The sequence below is a fragment of the Rhincodon typus genome, chromosome 19 (assembly GCF_021869965.1).
Source record: "Rhincodon typus isolate 14 chromosome 19, sRhiTyp1.1, whole genome shotgun sequence".
NCBI lineage: Eukaryota > Metazoa > Chordata > Chondrichthyes > Orectolobiformes > Rhincodontidae > Rhincodon > Rhincodon typus.
In genome coordinates this window covers 4,214,114-4,240,751 of record NC_063350.1, presented here as the reverse complement: position 1 = coordinate 4,240,751, position 26,638 = coordinate 4,214,114, and the positions used below count along the sequence as shown (strand labels likewise).

The following is a 26,638-nucleotide window of genomic DNA, read 5'->3' as shown; positions in this document are numbered from 1 at the left end:
ATGGTAAATGGTGTTATAGAGAGAGATGGGGGTAGCTAGGGGAGGGTTGTATGGGGGGTGTGGGTAGCTAACAGAGAGCGCAAGGTAACACAGTGGTTAGCACTGGTATCTCTCAGTGGCAGGGTCCCAGGTTCAGTTGCAGCTTTGGGTGACTGTGTGCTGTTTGCATGTTCTCCCTGTGTGGGTTTCCTTCTGGTGCTCTGGTTTCCTCCCACAGCCCAAAGAGGGGCAGCTTAGGTGAATTGGCCATGCTAAATTGCCCTTAGTGTTCAGTTCTGAGGAAGGGTCACCAGACCCGAACGTTAACTCTGTTTTCTCCTTCATAGATGCTGCCAGACCTGCTGAGCTTTTCCGGCAACTTTGTTTGTGTTCAGGGATGTGCAGGTTAGGGGGATTAGCCGTGGTAACAGGCTGAGATGCTCTTCAGAGGGTTGGTGTAGACTCGATTGGTCAAATGACCATTATCTTCACTGTAAGGATTCTACAATTATCTTTGTCATGGCCCAGTTTGGACTGAAAGGCCTGTTTCCATGCTGACCAGGCAATGGGGCCAGAAAGAGAACTAATGGCTTGGGAGTGGGGGGTGCTTTGGGGCAGGGGATAGAGGGTGTAAGCTGATGGGGGGGAACCGATGAAAGAGAGGATGAGGTAATGGGTTTTGGGGAAGGGGGTGGTGGGGATGGGGAGGGATGGATAAAGAGAATGGGGGAAGAGTAGAGAGAATTGGTGATTGAGGAGGCTAGTGGGTAACCTGGCTGAGTTACTGGACCAAGGGGAGGATGACATTGATTGAAGTGAATGGCCACATCTCAGAATCATAGAATCTTCTAAACAAAGGTTATATAGCCCATCATGATTGTGAAAGCTCTGTGAGGGTGCAGTTCAACTTTGGTTACACTCTTGGTTTGGCTTCTGAGCTTATTCTCCTGTTTGAACATTGAACATAGAACAGTACAGCACAGGAACAGGCCTTTTGACCCATCATGTCTGTGCCAACTATGATGCTATTTTAAACTAATCCCATCTGCCTGCAAATGGTCCATATTCCTCTATTCCCCACCTGTCCATGCGTCTGTCTAAATGCCTCTTAAACTTTGCTATTGTATCTGCTTCTACCACCTTGACCAGCTGGTGAACTGGGCCGAGAAATGGCAATTGGAGTTTAATATAGATAAGTGTGAGGTGTTGCATTTTGGAAAGTCAAATCAAGGTAGGAATTTCATGGTGAATGGTAGGGCCTGAAGAAGTGTAATGGAACAGAGGGACCTTGGAGTTCAGGTGCACAGTCCTCTGAAAATGGAGTCACAAATAGACAGGGCAGTGAAGAAGGCTTTTGCACACTGGCCTTCATCAGTCAGAGTATAGTTCAGTAAAGAAGTTGGGAAGTTATGTTGCAGTTGTACAGGATGTTGGTGAGGCTGCACTTGGAGTATTGTGTTCAGTTTTGGTCACCTTGCTATAGGAAGGATACTATTAAACTGGAAAGAGTGCATCCTTTACAAGGATGTTGCCAGGACTCAAGGATCTGAGTTATAGGGAGAGGTTGGACAAGCTAGGACTTTTTTCTTTAGAGCATAGGAGACTGAGGGCGGTTGGGGGAATCTTACAGAAACATATAAGATCATGAGAGGCATGGATAGAGTGAATGCACTCAGTCTTTTTCCCAGGGTTGGGGAACTGAGGACTAGAGGGCATCAGTTTAAGGTAAGAGGGGAAAGAATGCATGGGAACCTGAGGGTGGTATGGAATAAGCTGCCAGTGGAAGTGGTTGAAGTGGGTACATTAACAACATTTAAAAGGCATTTGGACAAATACATGGATAAGAAAGGTTTAGAAGGATATGGGCCAAGTGCAGGGAATTGGGGTTAGCGTGGATGTACGTTTTGGTCAGCGTGGACCGGTTTGGGCTGAAGGGCCTGTCTCTGTGCTGTAGGACTCTATGATGCCTCCCCTGGCAGCGCGTTCCAAGCACTTACTATTCTTTGTAAAGAAAACAAAATCCTTTCACATCTCCTTTGAATTTCCCCCTCTCACCTTAAACCTATAGCCCCTAATATTTGACATTTCCACCCTGGGAAAGAGACCCTGATTATCCACTCTGTACATGCCTTTCATAGTTTTAAATAGTTCTATCAGTTTGCCCCCTCAGCTTCTGAAGTGCTATTAAAAAACAATCCAAGTTTGTCCAACCTCTCCTTATAGCTAATACAGTCCAATCCAGGCAAAACCCTGGTAAACCTCTTCTGCACCCTCTCCAAAGCTCCACGTGATTCTTATAGTGTGGCAACCAGAACTGAGCATAGTGCTCCAAATATGGTCTGATCAAAGTCTTATACCATTGCAACGTGACTTGCCAACTTTTATACTCAATGCCCTGACCCATGAAAGCAAGTATGCCATATGCCTTCTTTACCACCTTATCCATTTATGTTGCCACTCTGAGACCTATGGACTTGCACCCCAAGATCCCTCTGTCTCCGTGTTCCTAACGGTCTGGCCACTTACTGTATACTTTTCTCTTGCATTTGACCTCCCAAATGCATCACCTCACACTTGTCTGGATGAAACTCGATCTGCCGTTTCTCTGCCCAACTTTTCTGCTGATCTATATCTTGCTGCATTCTTTAATAACCTTCCTCAGTATCCACAACTCCACACCAGTTTTCATGATTTGCAAATTTACTAATCAGACCACCTACATTTCCATTCAGATTTTTTATGTATTATGAACAGCAGAGGTCCCAGCACTGATCCTTGCGGAACACCATTAGTCACAGATCTCCAGTCAGAAAAACACCCCTCCACAACTACCTTCAATGGCCAAGCCAGTTTTGTATCCAAGATTTGGGTTCATTCCACAGCTGCACCTTGCCTATACACTACCACACACGCGCACCGACTCTCTCTCTCACCCCCAGTGTGTTTGCTCTACCTCAGGTTTTCAGAGGCAAATGCTGGCTGGTTGTAATTTACCAGACCTGGTCCCACCCTCAATTAATTTCTATGTGCACTTCCCAATAAGCTAAAGAAATAATTCCATTTTTGTGATAACAAGACGTGGAGCTGGAGGAACACAGCAGGCCAGGCAGCATCGGAGGAACAGGAAAGCTGACGTTTTGGGTTGGGACCCCTCTTTAGAAATGGGGAGGGGGAGGGGAGCTCGGAAATAAATAGAGAGGAGGGGTGGGGCTGGGGAAGGTAGGTGGGATGGTGATAGGTGAGTGCAGGTAGGGAGTGGTGGGGATTGGTCAGTGGGATAGGTGGGAGAGAAGATGGACAGGTTGTGTCAGGTCAAGGAGATGGGAATGAGAGGGAGGGTTGGTCATGGGATGAGGCCGGGGGTGGGGACATTTTGAAACTGGTAAAATCCACATTTAGGCCATTGGGCTGTAGGTTCCTGAGGCAGAATATGAGGTGCTGCTCCTCCAGTTTGCAGGTGGCATCATTGTGACACTGGAGGCGGCCCAGGATGGACATGGAGTGGCAGGGGCAGGGGGAGGGGGAGATAAAATGTTTAGTGACAGGAAAGTGTTGCGTCTTTACAATCTGTCATAGTCCATGATGTACATTCTTTTGGAATTGTAGTTAAATGTTTCATGTAGAAAATGCACACAGCAAGATCCCACAATCAGTAATGATGAAAAGGTACAGATAATCTAGATAATCTGAGGTGTTGTTTGGGGGATAAATTGTGACATTGGAATACCAGGGAGAATCCCCCTACCATTCTTTTAAGTATTGTGGGCTATTTACTTCTGTTTACTTTTTCTTGTCATCCGCCTACTTTTTCTTGTCATCCACTGTACCAATCTCTCCTATTTGCTCTCCATCTGACCTCAACCATCAACAGTTTGCCCTTAATTGCCTTCAGTTTTTTTCTCTCCCTATGTTGACCTATGCAAGGTACTTTTGGATAAGTATCTTGGAGAGAACCTTACAATCGCACATGTGTCATACCAGCCAGGTAGAATTAGTTGGTTGCAACATCAGAAGCTAGTACACTATATCATGTCTATAGCACTGACACAGGCCATTCAGCCTGATTGGGTGATGCCTGTGACTAACCTTCACATAAGCTCCCACTGCCTCTTTGTCTCACCCCATCGCCAAATGCTCTTATTTCTTTCTCCCTTGTGTTTATCCAGCTTCCCTCTTCAGTTAATTTATGTTATTCATCCCAATCACTCCTTGTGGTGATACGTTCAACATTCTCACCACTCTCTGGGTAAAGAGATTTCTACTGAATCCCTGACAGTATTTATTGTCTTGGATTCAAAAGCCCTGACTCTGGAATTTTCCCTCAAGTGGAAATATGTTAGTTTAGCCATGAGGAAATATTGGACATTGTGGGGTTGATATTCTTTGGAACAGGGTAGGCTGAAGGGAGTTGTAGTTGGGATGCATGGATGGAGTAGACTGGAAGAGGAGGAATAGGAGGCATAAGTTAAAAGTAATTAGTACAGGACTTAAAGGGGAGTTAGTAATATTTTCACCGAGCAGGTGATGGGGATCTGGAACTTGCTGATCGCAAAAAAGCCAGAGGGGAGCTTTTGTGGCAGTGCCCCTGCTTCTGAGCTGAGAGACCAGAGTTTAAATCCCACTTGCTCCAGAGGTGTGTAATAACTTCTCTGAACAGATGAATTAGAAAATATTTCAAAAGAGAGACAGAGGCAGAAGCCTTCAAAAGTATTCTGTTGCAAAAATACTAGCAGAGCTACAAACAAGAGCTGGAATTAGGCAAGATCTTTTTTGCCTATAATTTTACAGAATTTTAAATATTTTTGAGGTCACCTTGCAGCCGTGTCTTTTAGAACTATACCTAGCCACTTGATTGAAGTCGCAAATGGGTCATTCATTCTGCAGGTGCAAAATTACATCCTGAATTGCAAGAACAAAGATTGAATTTTTTCTTCCTAAATAAACAAGGATGCTAATGGACATCCAATTGTCTCTCAACCCCAGTTAGTTCCCCAAACTCCCATCCCAAATTTCATCTTCTCCTGCAGCTGTTGATTGATGTGCCTTCTTCACAAACCTGCCAATCCTCTGGTCCCCCTTAGCTAGCTATCTGAGACAGAAAGTTATGGATTCAAGTCCCAATCCAGACTCCAGTGCAGTACTGAGTGAGTGTTGCACTGTCTTTTGTCTGAGGTGTTAAACTGAGGCCCTGCCTACCTTCTCAGATGTAAACGATCCAAAAAAATAGCAGTGTCCTGATCAATAGTTATCCCTCAATCAACATCATTAAACCAGGTTAGAGATAGCAAGAACTGGCATGCTGGAGTCAGAGTCAACAGTGTAGAGCTGGAGGAACACAGCAGATCAGGCAGCATCAGAGAGGCAGGAAAGTCAACGTTTTGGGTCGGGACCCTCCTGAAGGTCTGATGCTGCCTGACTTGCTGTGTTCCTCCAGCTCCACATTGTGTTGACTCATTAAACCAGGTTATCTGGTTATCATAACTTTGCCATTTGTGGGAACTAGCTGCGTGTGAAATTGGCATTCTGCATTCTTAGTTGCAATAATAGCTAAACTACACAACTAGTTAATTGGCTGTGAATGCATGTGGGGACATCCTGAGGTCATGAAGGGCACTATGTAAATAAGAGTTCTTCCTTGTAACTTGGTGCTTGAAGAAATAATGAAACTCTCAAGTCTGTTCACAGCTGCTGTGTAAATACCCCATTTCCATAGTTCTACAATTGATCTTTCCAGTTATATAAGATGTTCTAACAGACTTTGCATGGTGTATTAATTGTAAGAATATGCCTTTTGCTTCTCTGATTAACCAGGTACAAAATGCCCAGAGGATTTGAGTGTACTGTATTCGAATCGAGCTGCTTGTAATCTGAAGATTGGAAACTGCAGCGAATGTATAAAAGATTGCACTGTGTATGTATCTGAGCCAATGCCTTGACATGATAGGAGTTTGGTTGGGATTTGCCACATTCATAGCTTTACTATTTCTAGGCTTGATTCTTCCAATGCCTCCCCAGCTGATCTCCCACGTTCAACTCTGCAAACTTGAGGTTATCCAAAACTCTGTTGCCTGCATCATCACTGTTTCCCCTTCAAACCAGTGCTCACTGATCTGCACTGGCTCCTGGTTAAGCAACATATTGAATTTAAGATTTTTATCCTTGTTTTAAAATGCTTCCATAGCTTCACCGTTCCATATCTCCGTGACTTCCTGCAGCCCTATGCTTTCCAAGTTATCTGCATTTCTCTAATTCTGGTTTCTTAAACATCCAGCTTTGATTACAAGCAGATCATAGTAAGCAAGGATGTACAGACCAAAGGTTGTAAAAAGACTTGAAGCATCATCTGTGGTGACTTCAATTGAAGTGTACAGGTTGTCAGAAAAGTTTAAAGAAATTATGTTTCTTTTGCTCAAGATGGAAGAGACTGCAAAGTGACTAAATTCCTGAACTTCCATTGTCCAACTGTACTACTCTAGTAACAGTTGTTTCAGCTGTGGTCTTATCACTGCCTTACTGCAACATATAAACTCATGTGAACAAGGAATAAGAGTAGGCCACTTGGCCCTTTGAGCTGGTTCCAAGATTCGGTAAGATCGTGGCTGATTTTAACCTCAACTCCACGTTCCTGTGCATCTCTGATAATCTTTTATTCCCAGCTCAGTGCATCTATAGATCTGCTACTGGGCTATGTCACAGGAAAACCTAACCAGGAATGGAAAAGTGGATGGAAATTTTTATCTCTTATCCATTCTCCTGAATGTGCATTTGTACCATCTCGGTGCATTTACTGTAGATCCAGTTGTTAACCATGTCCTCTGCTTCTCCATCTCTCTCTCTCTAGGTCATTAGAGCTTGTGCCCTTCATGCTGAAGCCCCTCCTGCGACGTGCTGCTGCCTATGAGACGCTGGAGCAATACCCACGGGCATACGTAGACTATAAAACTGCAGTGCAGGTGGATAGCAGTGTCCAGGCTGCTCAGGATGGTATGAACAGGTAATAGTGATCAAAGGTGATCTCCAACATAAGGTGCTGGGAGCAGGGACATGGATGCCAATATTTTGTAGAATCCGTACAGTGTGGAAGCAGACCATTCGGCCTAACGAGTCCACACCAGTGTTCTGAACAGCATCCCATCCAGACACGCCTCCACTACCCTATCCCTGTAACCCTGCATTTCCCATGGCTAATCCACCTAGCCAGCACATCCCTGGACACTACAGGCAATTTACCATGGTAATCCACCTAACCTGCACATCTTTGGACTGTGGGAGGAAACCGGAGCACCCAGAGTAAACCCACACGGACATGGGGAGAATGTGCAAACTCCAGACACCTGAGGGTGGAATCGAACCCTGGTCCCTGGCACTGAGAGGCAGCAGTGCTAACCACTGAGCCACCGTGCCGTCCCAATATTCTTCATAGAATCCCTAGTGTGGAAGCAGGCCATTCAATCCATTAATTCCTACCTGAGTGGCCTTTGGGTGAGAGTGCTTAATTGGGCAAGGGCCAGTTACATCCAAATTAGACAGGAACTGGGGAATGTGGATTGGGAGCAGTTATTTGAGGGCAAGTCTACATCTGGCATGTAGGAGGCTTTTAAAGTTGATTGAAGTGCAGGACATGCGTGTCCCTGCAAAACTGAAGGATAGGAGTGGCAGGATTCAGGAACCATGGATGACCAGGGAAATTGTAATCTTAGTCAAAAGGAAAAAAAGAAACATTCAATAGGTCTGGGCAGCTACAAACTGACGATGCCCTTGAGCAGTATAGAGAAATCAGGAAGAAACTTAAATGTGGAATTAGGAAGGCTAAAAGGGGCCACGAAATATATTTAGTGAACAGGGTCAAGGAGAATCCCAAGGCTTTTTATGCATATATTAGAAGAAAGAGGGTAGTGAGGGAAAGAGTAGGCCCACTCAAGGACAAAGGAGGGAAGTTATGCACGGAGCCACAGAAAGTGGGAGAGATCCTTAATAAGCACTTTATATTGGTATTCACCAAGAAGAAGGACATGGCTAATGTTGAGGTCAGGGATGAGTGTGTGAATACTCTAGAGAATGTCAGTATATTGAAGGAGGAAGTTTTGGGTATCCTAAATTGCATTAAGGTAGACAAGTCCCCAGGGCCAGATGGGATCTATCCCAGGTTAGTGCGAAAGGCAAGGGAAGAAATCGCTGGGGCATTAGCAGATATCTTAACATCCTCTTTTACCGTAGGTGAGGTTCCAGAGGACTGGAGATTAGCCACTGTTCTTCCCTTGTTTAAGAAAGGAATTGGGGATAATCCAGGAAATTATAGGCTGGTGAGCCTGATGTCTCTGGTAGGGAAGCTCTTGGAGAAGGTACTGAGGGACTGGATATATGCACATTTGGAAGAAAATGGACTGGTTAGTGTCAGGCAGCATGGTTTTGTCCGGGGGACGACATGTTTTACCAACCTGATTGAATTTTTTAAAGAGGTGACAAAGATAATTGATGAGGGAAGGGCTGTGGATGTAGTTTACAAAGACTTCAGTAAGGCATTTGATAAAGTCCACATGGCAGATTGGTACAAAAACTAAAATCACATGGGATTCGGGGTGGGCTGGCTAGATGGATACAAAACTGGCCTGGTCACACAGGTAGTTCTCCCATAACGCAATAGTTGCATTCTTGTGTGACCTCACGCTATAGAAAATCGCGTTATAGGGAAATCACTACAGAAATCGCTATACCTGTACAGCAGAAAGTTCGCATTATCCAAACAGCGTTCACTATTCATCAATCGCGTTACAGCCAATTTGCGTTAACCAAACACGAGTTATAGCAGAACTACCTGTAGAACACAGAGGGTAGCAGTGGAAGAGTGTTTTTCAGAATAGAGACCAGTAACTAGTGGGTTCCAAAAGTCTTAGGTCCTCTGTTGTGTATATATAAGTGATCTGGAAGAAAATGTGGGTGGTCTGATTAGTAAGTTTGCAGATGACACGAAGATTGATGGAGTTGCTGATAGTGCTGACGATTGTGAAAGGAAAGAACAGGATAAAGATAGACTGGCAACTTGGGCACAGCATGGCAGATGGAGTTTAATCCAGACAAATGCAAGGTGATGCATTTTGGAGGATCAAATTTAGGTGTGAATTATAGTGTAAATGGCAGAACCGTTAGAAGTATTAACATTCAGACAGATCTGGGCGTGCAGGTCCACAGTTCCCTAAAAGTGGTAACACAGCTGGCCAAAGTGATTAAGAAGGCATATGGCATGCTTGCCCTCATTGGCCGGGGCATGGGATACAAGAGTTGGCAAACCATTTTGCAGCGATATTAAACCCTTGTTAGGCTACATTTGGAGTATTGTGTGCAGTTTTGATCATCACACTACAGAAGGACATAGAAGCTTTGGAGAGAGCGCAGAGAAGGTTCACCAGGATGTTGCCTGGTCTCGAGGGCATTGGCTATGAGGAAAGGTTAAAAAGACTAGGATTGTTTTCACTGGAAAGATGGCGGCTGAGAGGAGACCTGATAGAGGTCTACAAAATAATGCGAGGCACAAATAGGGTGGATAGTCAGAGGCTTTTTCCCAGGTTGAAATTTCAATTACAAGGGGGCACAGGTTCAAGGTGAGAGGGGGAAATAAATAACAAATAACAAATAACTCTGGTACTTTGAGCTATTTGATTTAATTTGTTTTCTTCCTACTGTTGCAGAATGAGAAAAGTTCTGATTGACAAGAATGGTAGTAATTGGCGTGAGAAACTCCCTCCAATGCCATCGGTGCCCCTCTCAGCTCAGCATAGATGGGGACCCAGTGCACCTGGGAACACCGAGCAAACCTGCATGCCACAGAATGCAGGAGACACAGGTGAGAAGATCAGCTCTTATTTCCACTGTCCCACTCTTTCTCAGCTCCCCACCCCCACAATGTTAATGATTAAACAAATCCCTGTCACACCAAGAGGCTTATGGGTACACTCTTGACTGATACCAAATCCAAACCACCAATGAAAAGGGTCTGGTGTCAGAAATCAGTTACCGAAGGCAGACATGCATTCCTTTTTCATCCTCCCTTTCCCAATCTGATAAACGAGTGAAGGAGTTGGGGATTGGTGAACTCAAACTGACCTTTCACCTATGGACCTCAAGCATCCAATTTCTGAGGCTGAGCCAACAGGTGCACACCCCAATCTCTTATCTGCCCAGTTTTCTGAGCTCCTGTTCTGATATACACAAGATCACACTCTGGGTGCATTTGTGTTGCACCTAAAGGGGGGAATTAAAGGTTTTAGGGAGGATTAACAAGGAGTGAGCAAAATCCTTTCGTACTTAAAATAATTCAGTTTTGAAGTTAACACTTGATCCATCAACTCTTTCTGCGTTCGTCAACCAGGAGTGGAGCAATTTGAAAACTCCCATTGCAAAGTAAGACAATTAAGAGCAAGCACTGGGATCCTAATGTTTTATTTCAATACCCTGCACTTACCATTGTGTTGTCAGGTTCCAGCAAATCCGAGCAGGCCAAGTCTCTTAAGGAAGAAGGGAATGAGTTGGTGAGAAAAGGCGAGCACAGAAAAGCAGTGGATAAATACAGTGCGAGTCTGAAGCTGGATAACAAGGAATGTACCACCTATACCAACAGGTACACAAGCAACATGGTCTGGTCTAGATTCGGAGACTAGTAAAGTAACCACTAAGTGCATGTGTCTCAATTCTGATAATCTGTGCATTTTCTTTATTTATTCATTCACGGAATGTGAGTATTGCTGCCAAGTCCAGCACTTGTTCTGTACCCTTTGGGAAGGTACTGGTGAGCACCAGTCTGCATGTTGTGTGGAGAAGGGGAGACTGAATGTGGCAAAGTGAGCCTTGATAAGATTTTGACTGTAACACAGTCAGAGTGTTGGTGAGGCCAAGAATGTGTAGCACAGATGTATTGAACCACATGGACTGCAGTGGTTGAAGAAGGCAACTCACCACCACAACTGGGGATGAACAACAAATTGCCAGCAATGCTCACATCTTGTGAACAAATAGAAATAAGTTGTGCCGAAGGATTGTGCTGTTGGTGAGGCCTCTATTATAATTGTGTATCCAGTGTTGATTTCTTCACATGCTGTTTGATTTTGGAGATTTGGCAATGGTATGGTTATAGGAATCACAAGATGATTCCTAGTTTACGTTGAGAGGCTCAACAAACTGAATCTGTATGCTTCAGAGAATATAGATTGATAAAATAATGAATGGATTGAGTGTTTATGTGGTCCAGTTATTTCAAATAATGAGATTTAGGAGGACCATGTTAAGCAGTGCACCTTCATCCAGAGAACTGTGGAACTGCTCTCAACTACATCAGGAGTGTGAGAAGTTTGAAACTCTTGTGCAGAAAAGACTGATTTATGTGTCATTGTTTATCGCAAGAGAATGCAGAACTGTGTGTAGATTCGGGAGTGTCTCTCCTCGTACTGTGGGATAGACTGAACGAACAGTCTGACAAAGGAGCAGGAATAAGTAATTCAGCCTATCAAGTCTGTTATGCCATTCAATGATATTATGGCTGATCTGATAACTCCACTTTCCTGTCTTTTCCCCATAATCCTTGACTCCCTTCCTAATTAAAACCCAGCCTCTACAGCCCTCTATGATAAAGAATTCCAAAGAATCACTACCCTCTGAGTCTGTCAGTCTTTTCTTGTCCTGTCATTGCCTTTAGTTATTTTTCTTGGTTGACCAATGGATTGGAAAGCTCTTTTCCTTTCTCCAGCCCAATATTTAATCTCTTTTCTTGGACTGTGAGTCCTCCCTTTCTTACAAAACTGAAATAAAAATGTGTGTGAGGATTTGGGGTTCCAGATGGCAGTGGCTGTCTTTCTGAAGCGGTCTGTAGTTTGTTGAGTGACCCAGTGTGTGTTGTTTACCTTTTCAGAGCTCTGTGTCACCTGCAGCTGAAACAATATCCTGAAGCAGTGCAGGACTGTACAGCCGCATTGGCTCTGGATCCCAACAACCTGAAGGCATTCTACCGGCGGGCACTAGCTCGCAAAGAGCTGAAGGTAGGTAAAGTCTGGCATCGAGCGTGGATCTGTAAACATTAGTAAAAGGCTAGTCAATTGTCCGTGGCATTGATTGCAACTTCTACTATTTCCCTGCCAAGCCATACACCGTCTTGATTTGGAAATATATCTCTGTCCTTTCACTGTTGCTGAGTTAAAATCCTGGAATTTCCTCCTGAAGAGCGCTGTAGGTGGTTATACAGCCATGACTGTAGAGTTTAAGAAGGTGAATCAGCACCACCTCCAGAAGGGCACTTAGGGATGGGAACTAAATTCTGGTCTTGAGTGGCCCGCATGTCCCATTAATGAATATTTAAAAGAACAGGTAATAGAAGGGAGACTTTAGAAAGTGTTGCTCATCACTGATGTTGGAAGAGGTGAGGTTGGAATTGTTTGCATTAAATCTACAGACAAATTGGCCCTTGCGTCCCTTTCCCTTAAACACTTCTTTGCTATTAGTCTGAACCACTCCTTATAGTTGTGAATTCCACATCATCACCACTGCCCTTTCAGGCCATAGCCACGCGCCATGTAAAAGAAAAAGTAATGTTTTCTCATCTTTTCCACTGGTCCTTTTATTAATTACCTTGCATCTATGTCGTCTGATTGACAGAAGGATTGGTAATGAGATCCCAGATCTCTGTCCCAGTTTAATTTGTGGTCCATGTACAGCATTCCCTTTCAGAGACTAGGCAGAGTGGCCCTAACCCTAATGCAGGTGTTGGGGGGAACCTACAAATTTCCATCCTCCCAACAAACATTCATATCCCGATTCCTGAGTGAAAACTTTGTCAGGATCAACTTTGACAGTCACTTTGAAAAGTAAGAATTGGTTCGTTTAGCTCAAACAGTCCAACTTCTGAAGCCTTTATTTATTAAATATGGGGTCTTGCTGCCTGAAATAGACTTCAGTTTAGAAATGTTTGTTTTTTAAGACCGTACAACCATCCAGTGAGAAAACCAATTTAAAATAATTGAAAATGACCTAAAACTATACTGACCCATTTAATAGTTTCATTGATGAACCCTTGTTACTTAAGTAATTATTATTTGAAATGAGAAGCTTCTTCAACACCTAAGAACATGAGCACACCTTTGAAGTGTATTCCCAAAAACAGCACTGTTAATGGATTCGCTCAAATTCAGTCTGGGATTATGCCAATTTATATTATTATGGACCAGATCAAACCCCTTGAAAATAAATTCAGAAGGTAATCCAGACCCTAACCTTTCTTATTTTTAAATGTAAGTGTAAGTTGTTTGTTGCATTCCAGATGCAATTCGATTGGTCAAACTACTTGACCTTAAGCAAACCACACTTTATTCACATACTATAATTTAAAATACAACAAAAAGAAGAAATTGGAATAAAAACAGAAGTTGCTGGAAAAGCTCAGCAGGTCTAACAACATCTGTGAAGAAAGAATGAGTTAATGTTTTGGGTCCGGTGACCCTTCCTCAGAACTGATGGTAGCTGGGAAACTGTCGGTTTATATGCAGAAAATGGGGATAAATGGGGATTTCCTCTTATCTATTTTCTGCATATGAACACAGAACTGAAACATTAAATGATTTATTTTTCTTCACAGATGCTGCCAGACCTGTTGAGCTTTTCCAGCAACTTCTGTTTTATTCCTGATTTACAGCATCCGCAGTTCTTTCGGTTTTTAAGAAATCGGAATACTTAACTCTATTGGAAAATGTAACAGAATAATTATTTAACTACGAAACAGTAATTTTTCCAATGTAGTAACATCAGACAAACACACAATTAACAAAGGCAAATTCAGAAAATCTCATATGCAACTCCAGCAGCAGGAAGAGAACTCCCTGTTTTTAGCTGTAACTGGGAGAGAGGGGGGAGAAAAAACAGCTTCCACATCTTCAAGATCCCAGCAGCAACAGCTACTGAAATGAAAAATCCAGGTTCGGTGGATTTTGAGCACACCCATTCAGGCTGGTTCTATTGTTCTAATTTTTTTTTAAAATCCCAAGGCTTCACAAACTGTTTACTCTAGTGGCTGTGTGTTATTGCCTGGTACCTCTGCCTTAAAACCTGTTTTCAAAAAAAAGGACAAAATATACTTCTTGAAGCCATTGTATGTTACAATATCCACATTACTGTAATCTTTGTGCAAAAACAGGCAGCAACACTTTTACCATTACACTGTTTGGCTATGAGGCCAGGCTGGTCAAGATGGCAAGCTGAATATTGTTTTTATTTCTTCAGGATTACGCTGGCAGTGTTACTGATCTTCAGGAGATGCTGAAACGGGATCCCAGCAACTCAGCTGGCCAACGCCTCTTACAGGAAGTCCAGAAGTTTACTAAATAAAACCTTGTCCTCGTGGGCACTTCAAACTCAAACCTCTGAAACCTGATTCGATATAGCTGTATGTGAGGGGGGCTTGGGCAGGTTTCTAACCCCTCTCTTTTTTGCATTTTTCTTCTTGCTTTTCAAGGGCTTTACGGGTCATTTGTCCTGACACCAAAGAACACTGTGTGAAAATATTTGAGTTAAACTATCTGCAGCTCAATTTACCTTTGATTCCTACACACAGCATCAATTCCTGTACTGCAAGATCCCTCTTTAGTTATTGATTTAGCAACAGGATCCTCTGCCTCAATTAACCTCTGCAGATTGCACAACTCCTATTTAATATATAACTGAGTACAATATAATCTGCTGTTGTGTAATATTTTTAGGGTAGTCCATTTTGTGGTAGCTTTGTTTGCAAGATTGCACTTTTAATCTTTTCAGTCACATTTCACTGTTGATTTTTGACACTGAGAATGAAGTGATGTTGCATCTAACCCTACACATATTCTCACTTCTCCCATAAGCCTGTGCACTCTATTTCAGATGAGGCTAAGTAACATCAGTACCACCTGTTAGTTTTATTAAGTGGCTGTCAGGCACTAAAATGTGTGACAGTGTGTTTAAAGGATCTTTTATGTGGTTACACTTTAGAGGTAGGATCAAAGCTAATGGAGCAGGGAGCAACAAGGGTGAGGGCAGTCTCCTAATTTGGTTCAAGGTTGTTCACTTTGCTTTGCAGTACTACTTCCTCCTTGAAAAACCCTCTCAACTTGATGCTTTGCATGGCTGCTCCCAGCACTGTTGAGTTGACTCTGTGCTGACACTGTTCTTAATGAAGAAATGATACTTTGAATTTAAAGGGAGCATGTGCACCTAAAAATATCTGCATCTTTGCTTAAGTGTAGGAAGAAGAGGTCATTGTTCCCTAATCTGTTTGAGAATATGACTGAACTTAACTACCCACCTTTATCCCATAATGATTTTTATCCCTACTCCTAAATTCTCAAATCAGAAATTCAACTATAGGTGCCATTATTGTCCACAAGTCCTGAGAATGTGGGAATTACTGAGACACTTAACTGGAATGTAATTCTGGTGTTATCCATTTTGCTAGTGTTCAGTCTTTATTTTAAATGGCCAGAGATACTCTAGCCAATGGAGTTAGATGGCTATAATAACAATAGATTTATGAATGATGCTTAAAGGGCAAATGTCCCCATAGACCCAATACATGATTATACATTCAAGCATCTGCATACAGCTCTGCTGCTACAGGACAAATTTGGGAGTAAACTGGTTAAAAACATCTTTGCCGCAGAAACATTTTGTAAAGTAGTTCATGTTGCTCTATCATTACAACCATGGTAGGTTTTGAATGAGAAGAATGATTGATTACAGCTTTGTTTATTTCCATTGTCAAAGTTCCAGCAACTGTAGCAAGTTGTGGGGAAACTCAGCTTTTCCATGAGCAGGATACAGAACGTGAAGCGGCATGCATTGAGGAAACATGACAAGTTAAGTTTGCTGAATTGTAAAATACACAAACGTTAACGAAAAACACTTTGCAGATGTTTTGATCATTCATCTCTTGTCTTTAACTTGTTCTTTCACAAAAATATGATGTACCTGGACTTGTAAACCTTGTCTGTCTCATCCCATCGTGGGCCTAATGTATTACTCCAGCTGTCTCATACTATGTACTATTGGTTTAGTTTGAACATTGTATTGCACTGAAAATCTTTTGGACTCAGGTATTAAAAGTTAATGATTAAAGGCATCCTTTGTTTTTGTTTTGTTAATGGAAATGTTACCAGAGTCTGACCTCATACAACTAGGAAGATGGAACTAACAACTGCAGATACATTCAAAAAAAAGCACAAACACTAGTTCCTCAGTGGCCTTGGCCCAGTGTGAGGATGGTGATGGGATCAAGTTTCAATACACATTCTAAGACGCATGTCCATTGTAATTTTGAGGGTGTGTTCTCCTCAAACCATGACGCAGTTGCACTGGAGGGGGTGCAGAGGAGATTCAACAAGATATTTTAAAAAAAAAACAAAAAGAACTGCAGATACTGTAAATCAGGAACAGAAGTTGCTGGAAAAGCTCAGCAGATCTGGCAGCATCTGTGAAGGAAAAAACAGTTAATGTTTCAGGTCCGGTGACCCATTTTTCACCAGGATATTGCCTGGAATAGAGCAATGAAGAGAAACTGAATAAGCTCAGGTTGTTTTCTTTGGAGCAGAGAAGGGGGAGGAGTATTGACAGATTGATTAGAAAGCAGCTGTTCCTCCTAGTTGAGTCAGTAACAATGGGGCATGATTTTAAAGTGAAAGGCAGTGATATTGTCCCTACCCTTGAGCCAGGAGCCCCAGGTTTAAGTCCCAACCACTCAAGTTGTGCAATAACAATCCTGAACACGCATCAGATTCAGGATATTTCCATTGTTACACCTTGATACAAAAAGGATTTCACCCACCAGCCTAAGGGAAATGAGCTTGTGAGTAACTAAACACCAGCCAGCTCCAGCTTTAAGCATCATCAGTATAATGTTTTTTTTTTAATTCACTCATGGAACCTGGCTTGGCCAGCATTTATTGCCCATCTTGAGTTGCTCCTTGATGGTGAGCTGCCTTCTTAAACCACTGCAGTCCAAAGGCTGTAGGTAGACCACAACATTGGTAAGGAGAGAATTCCACAAATAAGTTTTGGAAAAAAAAAACTGTCTAGTAGCAAGGGGTCTTTGACAAGAGACAGACAGAAGCAGGTCAGAAAGTATGTGTAAGTTTCTATCAGAGAGAAGCAGGCCATTCAGGGAGAAAACATCTGTAACAGCAGATGTACAGTTTGGCAGTTTCCAAAACTGTCAAAGGCAGAAGGAAAAGTAGTTCTGAGTCAGTTAATGTTAGAGAATAACTCCAGAAATAGAAGGCTGAGGAAGAGAAGTTTAAGGAGCCCATGTTTAAAATAAATGAGTTACATTAGTATTTTAAAGTTCTCAGGAAGAGAAATTAACTAAATGATAGCATCATGTGAATGCAGAAGTGCGCCCAAAAATAAACTAAGTACAACAACTGCAACTGATCAAGGAACTTCACTGAGGTTTCAGTATCAGTAGAGTTGGCGTTGAGGTCAAATCTTTATTTTCTGATTTTTGTAATGTCAGTTCTAAATAATCCTTGAATAGGGTAATATAGTAAACTGATTTTCTCCTTTTGAGTTCGAAACCTTCAATATTTTTAAAATAAAAGTACATTAGCAGCCTCTTGGGAATATGTTCTGTGACTGACCTCAAATGGTAAACAAACTGCAAAAAAATAAAATTTGGGACCACTTAGCTGGTTTCAGTCTGGGATCGTACTTGTCCAGTGTCACCATCAGCTAGCATCATAGTCAAACCCTCCAATATCTGAACGTTTCAAATTTGTTTGAATCTTTTATTGTTCCCTTGACAAAGGCTGAGGCAGCTACAATCCAGTTTCAGTGTTCTTTAATACAGCCCAAGACAACAAACCGAATACAGGATAGGACACAACAAAGGCCAAACTTGGCGCACAATTGAATGTGAATGGAGAACATTATCTCCAGGCCACATCAGATCCTTATTCAGTTTGTCCCCCACCCAAGGTTTAATCATGCGACAAATATCTTTGCTTTGTGAAACAGTTCTCTTGTAGCTGCTCAAGTCCATCCTGCAAGAAACAGGAAACTCATTAATCAACCACATCAATCCTTGTGCAAGAAAACAGTATAGAAGTCAAAGCAGAAAGCTGTCTTTTCACCCCTGCTTAAGCCCCTGAACTGCTTCTGCTATTTGCCTTGTGGCTTGTTCTCAGGATGTGGCAGATGCCAAGCTGCATTTATCATCCAACCAGGAAGGACAGGAGTCACACAGTCCCAGACCGGGTAAGGACCCCAGGTTTCCCTGAAGGACATTAGTGAACCAGTTGGATTTTATGACAATCTGACAGTTTTCATAGTCAAATTCAGGTCTGGTCTCCACATGGGCGTAGAAACACCAGGAAAGACCAAAAGATACTAGGATGATACCAGAACTGAAAAGATTATTCCCATCAGGAAAGACAGGATCTAGTTTTCTACAGAAAAGTAGACTGTAGGGTGATGTAGGAGAGAGAATTAATATGAAGAGGTTCAGTAAGTGACAGAACAGATGATCCCTCATTGTGAGAAAGTCCAAAACCAGAAGGTGAGAGAGGTGTCTAATCGGGAATTCAGAGAAAAGGTCTTTGTCCAAAGAGTGACTTACAGCGTGGCCGTGGTTAGGGATTAGGGCCGTGGTTGAGAGGAGTAGAACGGAGGCAGCAGAGGGAAGGATTGATAAACAATAGGGAGAAAGGAAGAGGATGCGCCTGTTATGGAGCTGGAATTTCAATGCAATGTTATCTAGTGTATCAAACACAAGTCAAAACCTCTCGTGCTTTCCCATTGTGTTAAACTGTGGACATCACCTGTTCAGGCAGCTGTGCTCCCTTTCTTCGGCACTGTATCTTTAGCTTGATGAGCCTGAAGCACAGCAACAGCTTCCTCCACCTGAAAGAACCCAAAACACTATGGAATCTTCAATCTGCAGCTGCTTGTTCCTTGCATTAATTCTTCTGTGCGAGTGACTGGCAAGGCCAGTATTTGTCCCACACCCCTCACTGCCCTCGGACAGAGTGGCTTGCTTGGCCATTTCAGAGAAATGTGTTAAGAAAGTGAATGAATTTTACCCATGAGTTAGTGGTCTCTGCAGAAATATAGAAACATATATCAGCCACAATGTCTCAGCTGATGACAAGAACAAACCTGCCTCTACACTCTCCTTTCACAATCCCAGGACATCCCAAAGTGATTTATTGTCATTGATGGAAGTGTAGTCACTAATTTCCACATTGCAAGGTCCTACAAGCAGGACAGTAATGACGACCGATAATCTGTTTTTGTAATATCTGTTGAAATGTAGCTAGTGGCCAGGAAAAAAAATTCTCTCCTTTAAAGATCTTGTCACACCATTTCAATGTCCATCTAAGGGGACAGATTGAGGCTTCATGTTCACATTCCAGCTGTAAGATAACATTTCTAACAATGCAGCACCTCCTCGGTACACTCAATCAAAATCCTCAGGTAGGATATGAGCCCTCAGCCACCCGAAATCAAAGACAAGACTACAGTGCTAAAACAAAAGTTCTGGCAGCATCTGTGAAGAGAACCAGACTAATATTTTGAGTCTGCTGTGAATCTTCAAGAACTTGGTGCTGCCGTCATCAGTAGCCATGCTTTCAGCTATCAAAGGCTCAAACCTGAATATTTCTTTCTGAAAACTCCTTCCTTTTTTTTTAAGAAACTTTTGTCCAAGTTTGTGGTTATCTGCCCCTCATCACTTCCTCTTGTGGCTCAGTGTCACTGATTAATAATGCTCCCGTGAAGCATCTTGGGATGTTTTATTTTCAGAAAGGCTCTGTACAATTGGAGAGTGCTTTTGTGGAGTTTGAAATGGGTAGTGTCTCTGGAAGATTTTATCAGATGGGGAAACTAATATTTTTGCAGGATTGTCACAGTTAGTCAGGACTTGGCATTGAAATCGTGGTGTCCAGATGTTGTATGGCCACCCGACGGAGCACAAAACGTTTTGTTTCACATTATCTTTGAACAGACAGCACCTCCAATAACACAGCATTCCATCAGCACCACACTGGGAAGTGCCAGTCTAGACTTTACAGTCAAGTCTCTAGAGTGGGACTTGAACTCATCACCTTCTGACTCTCAAAGGGGCATCAGTGTTTTGGAACACAGCTGACTGTCAGTGTATGCTGACAGGGAAACAAGCAAATCTACAGAGGAACTTGACAAAATCTGATGGAGAGCTCAGAACACCATGGACCCTTTGCAATAAGGCGACTTCCAACATTTCTGAGCTCCCACCATGGTGCGCGCAAATCTGAAGTTTGTACAACAGAAAGCAGGAGCTCAGCTGGTCTTCACCACAAGGAAGAATTCCTTTCTCAAAAGTGACATTCATACATCACCCTAGAACAACCAGAATGCCTGTTCAGGAACATAGGAAAAGGAATAGGCCATTCAGCTGCCTGAGCCTGTTACAACATTTAATAAAATCATGGCTGATCTGTGGCCCGATTCCATACCCCTGCCTTTGGCTCATACCCCTTAATACCTTTGCTTAACGAAAAATTTATCTCAGATTTAAAACTAACAACTGATCCAGCATCCACTGCACTTTTGGAAGAGAGTTCCAAACCTCTCCCACCCTTTGTGTGTAAAAGTGCTTCCTAACATCTCTCCTTGCCTTACTTTTGCCCAGTTTAATTACTTTCTTAAAAAAAAAAAAAGAATATTACAAATATTTATTGGGACAATCTGAAGCCACTTATTATTAAGTGCTTGGAGATGGATTGCAGAATACTCCAAACTGCTGCTCAGAGACAAGAATTGAGCACAGAAATACCGAATCGACATTGAGATGCCCATTAATAATGTAAAATTCCCCAACATTCACCCAGCTTCCACCACACAGAAAAATCACATTCCTACCTTGGAGCGAAGGGAGTCTTGTGATTCTAACATGTGCAGGAGTTCCGAGTTATCGATCTCCAGTAGCATTCCGGTAATTTTGCCAGCCAGTGTTGGATGCATTTCCTGGATCAGCGGATATAGGCGCTCACCTGTACAAAACATACATACTGATCTTCCCTAGGTAACAAACAGCTCCATGAAAACATAATAACCTGGAAATACTCAGCTGTCCAGCCACATCCGTCTCGATGAGACGGAATGATCATAGGGTCTGTTTCCTGCTGAATGACTCTTCGGCCCAACTCATCCATGCCGACCAGGTTTTCCAAACTAAACTCGTCCCACTTGCCTGCGTGTGGCCTGTTTCCCTCTAAACCATTCCTATCCATGTACCCGTACAAACGTCTTTTAAATGTTGTAATTCTATCTGCTCTATTACTTCCTCTGGCAGCTCGTTCCATACACACACCACCCTCTGTGAAAATGTTGCCCCTCAAATACCTTTTAAATCTTTCCCGCCTCACCTTAAAATATGCCCTCTAATTCTGGACTTTTACTCTGGGGAAAAGACCTTGGCTATTCACCCTATCCATGTCCCTCATGATTTTATAAACCTCTAAGGTCACCTCCTCAGCCTACGTTCCACTGAAACAAGTCTCAGCCTTTCCTTATAACTCAAACCCTCCAGTCTCAGTAACAGCCTGTGTATCCAGATTATTAATAATCTTCCTGTATCAGAATTCTACATGGTACTCCAAAAGTGGCCTCACCAATGTCTCGTACATCTTCAAGATGATGCCCCAGCTCCTGTACTCAACGTTCTGACCGATGAAGGCAAACATGCCAAACACTTACTTCATCACCCTGGCTACCTGTGATGCCACTTTCAAGGAACTATGTACTTGCACCCCTTGTGCCTCTGTTTGACAACACTCCCCAGGGCCCTACCATTAACTGTGTAAATCCTGCCAAAATGCAACGCCTCGCATTTATCTGCATTAAATTCCATCTGCCATGCCTCAGCCCTGTGGCCGGGTTGATCAACATCCCATTGGGCTCTTAGATAACCACCTTCACTCTCCATTATGCCATCAATTTTGGTGTCATCTGCAAACTTACTTAGCGTGCCTCCTATATTCCCATCCAAGTCATTTACATACATGACAAACAACACTGGGCCTAGCACCAATCCTTGCAGGATACTGCAAGTCACAGGCTTCAGTCTGAACAAGCCTTTACCACCACCTTCTATCTCCTACCATCAAGCCAATTGGCTAGCTCTCCCAGGATCCCATGTGATCTAACCTTAGTAACCAGTCATTTTAAATGTTCCTCAAAAAAGGGCCAGCACTTCAAAACTTACATAGAATTTTCTTTTTAAATAAACTTCAAATATATAGTCAAAACAGAGAATGAAGAGCTGAAAGCTATAAATCAAGAAAATCCAACATTAAGACTAGAAGTCAGTATGAGAAAACCTGGAGTAAGACACCAAAAACTGATACACTTCAGCATCACCTTAACAGAAACAAAATTCCCCACAGACCTTAAGAGGGAAAATGTTGAGAAAGGACCTCCCTGGCTGAGGAATCTAGACGCAGGTCAGAATAAAGGGGTGGATTTTTCAAGCAGAAACTCAGAAACGTCTGAGGGTGGTGTATCTTTGAAATTCTCTCTCCCAGAGAACTGTGGAAGCTCAGTCACTGAGCATGCTCAAGACTGAAATTGATTGATTTTCGACTGCTAATTGCCAAGAATGGATGTTGGATTTGAGCTGGAAGATCAGACACAATCTTACTGAATGGTGGAGCAGTTTTTTTTGGGGTGGTCGGGGAAAAAGAAAGGAGGAGGAATCCAAAAGCCGCCTCCTGCTCAGATTTCTCCTGAGGGAGTGGAGTCTGAAGTCTCTACTAGGCTGACAATGCTCCTCAGCTGTCAACCCACACACAAACAAGACAGAAGGTAAGAGATCCCAACTAGATTGGTGCTCATCGGTCCTGAAAACATTGCCATAATTCACACAGCCGGGGGGGGGGGGGGGGACAGATACCGGTGTTAACGAGAATCCATGGAACCTCCAAGAAATCAGAGTCTGCAAGCCCCACAGAAAAAGCAAGGAGACTAGCTACAAAACATTGCTTATGATTGTCAAATGCTTACACCAACAAGCTGCATTGAGATCTTGTACAAATTACACGGTAGTTTACAGAAGCGTATATCAGGCAAAAATACGACCGAATCAAAGGAAAGGAAAACCGAGCTGGTTGACCAAAAGCCTGGCCAAAGGAGGGCAGAGGTGTAAGGGCGGGTGGGGTGGGGCGGTAGCAGTGGCGGTGTTGGATGGAGTTTCAGAGCTCAGGGCCCAGGCAACTGAGGGCTGGCCTGGTCAAGGAGCAAAGCATAGGTTGAGAGATTGAAGTCAGAAGAGCGCAGGTGGGTTAAAAATGCAGCTGTTGATTCGTTGTCGGAATTGAGGGTGAGTTACTCTCAAACACATACCCAGCATCTGTTTCTGTTCCTGTGGCAATGCAGCAGCCAACACTGAGGCACTGAGAGGCATCTGACCATGAACGTGAACGGCTGGCTCAGACACCTATAATATCACCGCAAAAACAAAAACTATGAGCAAATCCAAATACTGTGCAGAGCAAGGTCAAACCAAGCACAAAACCAAAAATTAACATATCACAATAAAACAGAGCAGCAAGTGGTAATTCTATTCACTTTGATTAGATCACAGTGATATAGATTCACATTCCTGCCTTTGCTTCATACCCCCTTCAAAAGTTAACCCATCTCAGTCTTAAACTGCAATTATTGCCCAGGATCTATAGCTTTCCAAGTGAGAATATTCCAGATTCCTGCTGCTGTGAGACGATATCCTTCCTAGTTTCACTGCTTGGTGGTCAATTAATGTTCGAACACTTCATCTCTACCCCCCAAAACATACTATGCCCCCATTATTCCTGCAGCCAATCCTACCAAAGCCATGTAAAATCTTTTAGCAGCGATACTATGAAAACTGAGGCAGGCAATGCTCAAAGGTGTTTAGCAAAATTTCTCAGTGAGGAGACAAAGCTCACGAGTCACAATTGCATTAATCATGATAAAGGAATGAAACAATTTCACTGCGGTTTTGACGTCCTGTAGCCTCCATTGTTGGAATAAACGCCTTTGCTGACTTTCCTTGTCAACCAAAAGATCACAATGGATCATGCATTGGAGAATAAAAGGCAATATTTTTGAAATGTAGATTTTTAGCGGGCTGACAGGGTTGATATAGAAAAGTTGTTTGCCTCTGGTCTGAGACTCTCCCTCAAGGGCAATCTCAGAATAAAAGGGGTTGCACATTTCAAACAGATGAGGAGGAATTTCTTCTCAAGAGGGCAGTGAGCCTGTGGAATTATTTACCACTGAGGGCTGTTGAGGCTGGGTCATTGAATATATTTAAGACTGAGACAGATTTTTAATCGCTTAGGGGAATCAAGGGTTATGGGTAAAAGACAGGAAAGTGGAGTTGAGGAGCAGCAAAATCAGCCATGATCTCACTGAATGGCCAACTTTTGCTTCAAAGTCTCACGAGAAACATTCAAACAAAAAATTTGTGGAACATGTTCCAATGTGATTTTCAGATTATTGCCATTGTTACTCAATATTTCACAGAATATCTCTGGTCAGTACCTGCTGTGCACTGGGAGAGTGCTGGGTGTTACAGACTCCAGATGTGTATTTGTACTGGGGCAGTACCCTCACCATGGGCCCAGAAAGGACAGTACGTGGTCCAGCTGTCTGAGTCCCTATAGTGGCTGGAAGGTGTGAGCAAAGGATAATAAAAGGGTTTAAAAAACACACAGATTGTTAATGTCATTCAATCATAAAAGATCAGTTTGCACTACAATGGGCTCCAACATTAATCCAATTTCACTAAACCAGGAATAAAAAGATAACACAGACGGATAGTGTAGGGGTCAGGTTAAAAGGATGGGTAAGCGAGAGGCCACAAAATGCAGGAGCAGCAGTAGGCCTTTGGCCCATCAGTGTGCTCCTTAGGGCCTCGGTTAACAATCAGAGAACAAGATCTCAACTACATGACTATTTGAGATGATGGTTTCAGCTACTGGAAAATAAATAAGTGAGAAATAAACACCAACTGGTTCACCAATGTCCTTTTAGAGACGGAAACTTACTGTTCTTACCTGGCCTGGTCTGGCCTATGTGACTTCAGTCCCACATTAACACAGTCTTAACTGCCCTCTGAAATATAGCCATCAGTTCAAAACAACATGAATAAATGTGTTTGTTTAAAAACTAGACATATATTTCAGAGGGCAGTTAAAACAAAACAAATGTGGATCTGAAATAACATAGGCCAAATCGCTTCAGGTTTTCAATTCTAAGTGAGTATTTGTCGCAAGAATCTCAATTTTAAGACTTCATTTGGCTCACAAACAGGAAAATGTCTGTCATTGAATATTGTCTCTGAAAGGATGCACGACGGTCTGAATACAAGTGCCACCTTGCATTTGTATAGCGCCTGGAACTGGCAGAATGGCTTAAGGCGCTTCATTATCAAAGAGTGACACTGAGCTACATATGGAGTTATTAGAACAGATGCTCAAAATCTTGCTCAAAGTTTCAAGAACTTCCTTAAAAATAAAAGCAGGGGGAAGGTTGGGGAGGAAATTCCAGAGCTAGAGCATCAGTCACTGAAGTCATGGCCGCCAGTCAGGGAGTGCTGAAGGTGATGGTGCTAAAGAGCCAGGTTTGTAGCACGTTCTGATGGTGCAGCCAAATCAGGAGGTGCTCACGCTCCCCCCCATGGAGGTTTGTCTGTCTGTAGTAACCGAGTTACTCACCCACTCTCTGCGTGTTGGATGGGAGCTGGGGAACCTGGGTAGATGCTTGTCGGACAGTACTGATAGCTGTGGCCACTCGTCGAGGTGCAGTCCCTCTGACCGAGGGCAGCATGCTCTGGTAAGGGGCTGAAAACAAAAACAAAACAAAATCCACACCATCTCGGCTGAGTTTAGAATCACAAACAGAACCAAGCAAATTTTAGCATCCAAGAAAACCAAAGCAAAAAAACAAAATCCAAAATGCACTTAATATTGATTCAGTTAGTCATGACATTACCAAACCCACCAGCTACCCCTACCCACGACCCCAGAAGACAAAGGGGATGGAGGAAAATTCCTCACGAACCAGGTTCCATCCTCCAATTCAGATTGCTTCCCATTGCTTCCTGCGCACAGGAAGGGAAACTCAGACAGAATTCCTTCTGAATGACACTGTGAACCAGTTCAACACCTTACCCCTTAATCTTCACAAGCATCTAACTTGGAGTTAGAAGATAATAAAGGAGTTGTTGACCTATCAAAGCTACCAACCTTTGATAGCACCTTCCAAACCTATGGTCTTCACCACCTAGAGATGGACAAGAGCAGATACATGGGAACACCACCCCCTGCAAAGTTCCCCTCCAAGTCACTCACCATCTTGACTTGGAAATAATCGCTGTCATTGGGTCAAAAATCCTGGAATTCCCTCCCTAAATTTGGGTCTATCTACAGCACAGGGACCGCAGCAGTTCCAGAAGACAGCTCACCCCCACCTTCTCAAGGGGCAACTCTTGTTGCAGAGGAGTGGGGCTAAATTGGAATAGTGCATCACTGCAATTTAGTTGTAAAATTATTTATTTTGTTATAATAATTACAAAACAGCCAAGTAAGTCGAGCCCAGTAATCTCCGTGGTAACATTTCAGCCTCTCGGAGTTCAAAGGTA

General features: G+C 42.9%; 2 protein-coding genes across 2 annotated transcripts in view; one reads left to right on the top strand and one right to left on the bottom strand.

Annotated features, from left to right (window-relative positions):
* The first annotated feature begins 5,793 nt into the window (after positions 1-5,793).
* On the top strand, positions 5,794-16,102 carry tomm34 (translocase of outer mitochondrial membrane 34). The gene is made up of 6 exons (XM_048608473.1): positions 5,794-5,890; positions 6,821-6,973; positions 9,666-9,820; positions 10,453-10,594; positions 11,879-12,005; positions 14,236-16,102. The coding sequence occupies exons 2-6, from the start codon at positions 6,843-6,845 to the stop codon at positions 14,338-14,340; spliced, it is 660 nt and encodes a 219-aa protein (XP_048464430.1). The 5' UTR covers positions 5,794-5,890; positions 6,821-6,842; the 3' UTR covers positions 14,341-16,102.
* A 1,646-nt stretch (positions 16,103-17,748) lies between these two features.
* The window catches only part of LOC109918041 (embryonic polyadenylate-binding protein A-like), a 36,989-nt gene continuing 28,099 nt past the window's right edge, over positions 17,749-26,638 (bottom strand). The window contains exons 9-14 of the mRNA XM_048608472.1: positions 25,713-25,838; positions 24,538-24,662; positions 23,356-23,449; positions 20,875-21,005; positions 18,795-18,876; positions 17,749-18,017 (exon numbers count right to left, since the gene is read on the bottom strand). Of these exons, the coding sequence (XP_048464429.1) occupies positions 18,799-18,876; positions 20,875-21,005; positions 23,356-23,449; positions 24,538-24,662; positions 25,713-25,838 (554 nt within the window). The 3' untranslated portion in view covers positions 17,749-18,017; positions 18,795-18,798. The remainder of the gene's footprint in view (positions 18,018-18,794; positions 18,877-20,874; positions 21,006-23,355; positions 23,450-24,537; positions 24,663-25,712; positions 25,839-26,638) is intronic.

Excerpts from the sequence above, each read along its gene's own strand:
- tomm34 (XM_048608473.1), top strand. The coding sequence starts at position 6,843 with ATGCTGAAGCCCCTCCTGCGACGTGCTGCTGCCTATGAGACGCTGGAG. Across the intron at positions 6,974-9,665 it reads GCTCAGGATGGTATGAACAG|AATGAGAAAAGTTCTGATTG; the intron begins GTAATAGTGATC and ends CTACTGTTGCAG. Across the intron at positions 12,006-14,235 it reads TAGCTCGCAAAGAGCTGAAG|GATTACGCTGGCAGTGTTAC; the intron begins GTAGGTAAAGTC and ends TTATTTCTTCAG.